We start from the raw sequence: 2,492 nt of genomic DNA, 5'->3' as shown, positions 1-2,492 counted from the left end.
GCTGCTGCTGCTGCTGCTGCTGCTGCTGCTGCTGCTGCTGTTGCTGCTGCTGCTGCTGCTGCTGCTGGAGTGCTTCCTGGCTGCGAAGCATCCGCTGCTGCTGTCTCCTGGTATTTGTCTTTTCTTCCTTTTTGCTGATCGTTTCTGCTGCTGCTGCTGCTGGTGCTGCTGCTGCTGCTTTTGCTGCTGCAGTCGTTGTTGTTGCTGCTGCTGCTTCTCTCTCTGAGGCGGTGGCTGAAGGTGCTGCAGCAGCAGCAGCAACTGCAGCAGCAGCAGCAGCAGCAGCAGCAGTTTCTCTCCCCTCCTTTCCTGCTGCTGCATCTCCTACAGCTGCAGCAGAGCCGGGTGCAGACGCAGCAGCGGTGGCAGCAGCAGCAGCAGCAGCTGCTGCAGCAGCCGTTGTTGTTGCTGCTGCTGCTGGTGCTGCAGCAGCTGCTGCAGCAGCCGTTGTTGTTGCTGCTGCTGCTGGTGCTGCAGCAGCTGACGATCTTCCTGCTGCAGTTGTTTCTCTTGCTTCTGCTGCTGTTGCTGCTGCTGCTCTCGTCACTGCTGATGGTGCTGCTGTCTCTGCCGCCCCTGTTGCTGCTGCTGCCCTTGCTGCAGGTGCTGCTGCTGCTGCTGCAGGTGCTGCTGCTGCTGCTGCAGCTGCTGCTGGTGCTGCTGCTGCTGCAGGTGCTGCTGCTGCTGCAGGTGCTGCTGCAGGTGCTGCTGCTTTTGCGGCACTTGCTGCAGGCCCTGCTGCTGCTGCAGGTGCTGCTGCTGCTGCAGGTACTGCAGCTGCTGCAGGTGCTGCTACTGCTGCTGCTGCTGGCTTTGCTGCTGGCTTCGCTGCAGATGCTGCTGGTGCTGCTGCTGCTGCAGCCGCATCCGTGGCTGCTGCAGGTGTTGCTGCTGCTGCTGCTTTTGCTGCTGCTGTCTTTGGTGCTGCTGGTGTTGGTGGTGCTGCTGCTGCTCTTGTTGCTGCTGGAGGCTGGGGTTTCGTCTCTGCTGCTGCTGCTGCTGTTGCTGCTGCGCTTGCTGCTGCGCTTGCTGCTGCTATTGCTGCTGCTTTTGCTTTTGCCTCTGCTGCTGCTGCTGCTGCTGCTGCTGCTGATTGTGCAGCAGCAGGCGAGTCCTTGGAAGCAGCAACTTGTCGTGCATGCACATTAGCAGCAGCAAGAGCAGCAGCAGCAGCAGCTGCTGCTGCTCTTGCTGCTGCAGCTCTGTCTGCTTCGCTTAGGGGGGGGGATGCTGCTGCTGCATGTGCTGCAACTGGCTGCTTTGCTGCTGCTGCAGTTGCTGCTGCCTTTCGTGCTGCTGCAGCAGCTGCTGCAGCATTAGCAGCAGCAGCAGCAGCTGCTGCTGCTGCTGCTGCACCCCTTGGGCTGTCACTGCAGCTGCAAGGAGGGGGGAATCCTACACCCTGCATGCTACCGCATCTGTGCTGCTGCTGCTGCTGCAGCTGCTGCTGCTGCTGCTGGTGCAGCTGCTGCTGCAGCGGCAGCTGCTGTCGGTGATGCTGCAGATGCTGCTGCCGCTGCTGATAACCATGGCGCTGCACCCAACCCGTTTGCTGCTGCTGCTGCTGCATATGATGCTGCTGCTGCTGCATATGATGCTGCTGCTGCTGCATGTGCTGCTGCTGCTGATGATGATGATGATGATAATGCTGCTGCTGCTGCTGCTGCTGCTGCTGCTTACGGTGGGGTGGATAGGAGGAAACTGCTGCTGCTGGCGGCTGCAGCGCAGCAGCAGAGGAGAAGCCACGGTGAGGCTGCAGCTGCTGCAGCTGCTGCAGCTGCTGCTGCTGCTGTTGCTGCAGAAGCAGCTGCTGCTGCTGCTGCAGCTGCTGTTGGTGCTGGTGGTGTGGCTGTGAGGCAGTAGGTGGAGCCGGCACCCGATGCATGTGCTGCTGCTGCTGCTGCTGCGGCTGCTGCTGTTGCTGCTGCTGCTGCTGCCTCATGACGTGCTGCTGCAACATCTGCTGCTGCATGTGCTGCTGCAGCAGCTGCTGCTGCTGGAGGAGAGGCGGCTGCATGCAGCGGAGGTGCTGCTGCCCTCCTTGTTCTTGCTGCTGCTGGTGTTGCTGCTGCTGCTGCTGCTGCTGCGTCAGCTGCTGCAGCATAAGCAGTTGCCGCTGCTGCTCCTGCTGCTGGTGTTGCTGCTGCTGCTGCTGCTGCTGCTGCATATTTATACACGCAGTTCTTCCTCAGTTGTCTATACACTGCAGCAGTTGCTGCTTCCCATGCATAAGCAGCAGCAGCAGCAGCAGCTTCTACCACTAGTTCTGCTGCTGCTGCTGCTGTTGCTGTTGCTGTTGCTGCTGCTGCTGCTGCTGCTGCTGCACGCAGCTGCAGCAGAAGATGGTTGCAGAGGGTAAGAACAGCCCAAGTGTGTATCTGCTGTTGCTGCTGCTGCTGCTGCTGCTGCTGTTGTTGATTGTTTAATCAGCAGACGCATCAGCAGCAGCAGCAGCAGCAGCACAGTGCATCACTCGTTGCTGCTGATGTTGC

The 2,492-nt window shown here is 60.3% G+C and overlaps 1 protein-coding gene across 1 annotated transcript in view; it reads right to left on the bottom strand.

Annotated features, from left to right (window-relative positions):
• EMH_0050840 (uncharacterized protein) overlaps positions 1-2,167 on the bottom strand; it is a gene marked incomplete at both ends in the record, with an annotated part of 6,771 nt that extends 4,604 nt beyond the window's left edge. Inside the window, 2 exons of the mRNA XM_013496694.1 lie at positions 4-234; positions 354-2,167. Of these exons, the coding sequence (XP_013352148.1) occupies positions 4-234; positions 354-2,167 (2,045 nt within the window). The remainder of the gene's footprint in view (positions 1-3; positions 235-353) is intronic.
• Between the last annotated feature and the right edge of the window lie 325 nt (positions 2,168-2,492).

The sequence above is a fragment of the Eimeria mitis genome, genomic scaffold, assembly GCF_000499745.2.
Source record: "Eimeria mitis Houghton genomic scaffold, Emh_scaff2241, whole genome shotgun sequence".
NCBI lineage: Eukaryota > Apicomplexa > Conoidasida > Eucoccidiorida > Eimeriidae > Eimeria > Eimeria mitis.
The sequence above is the reverse complement of the archived record's forward strand: the minus strand, read 5'-3'. Positions and strand labels throughout refer to the sequence as shown.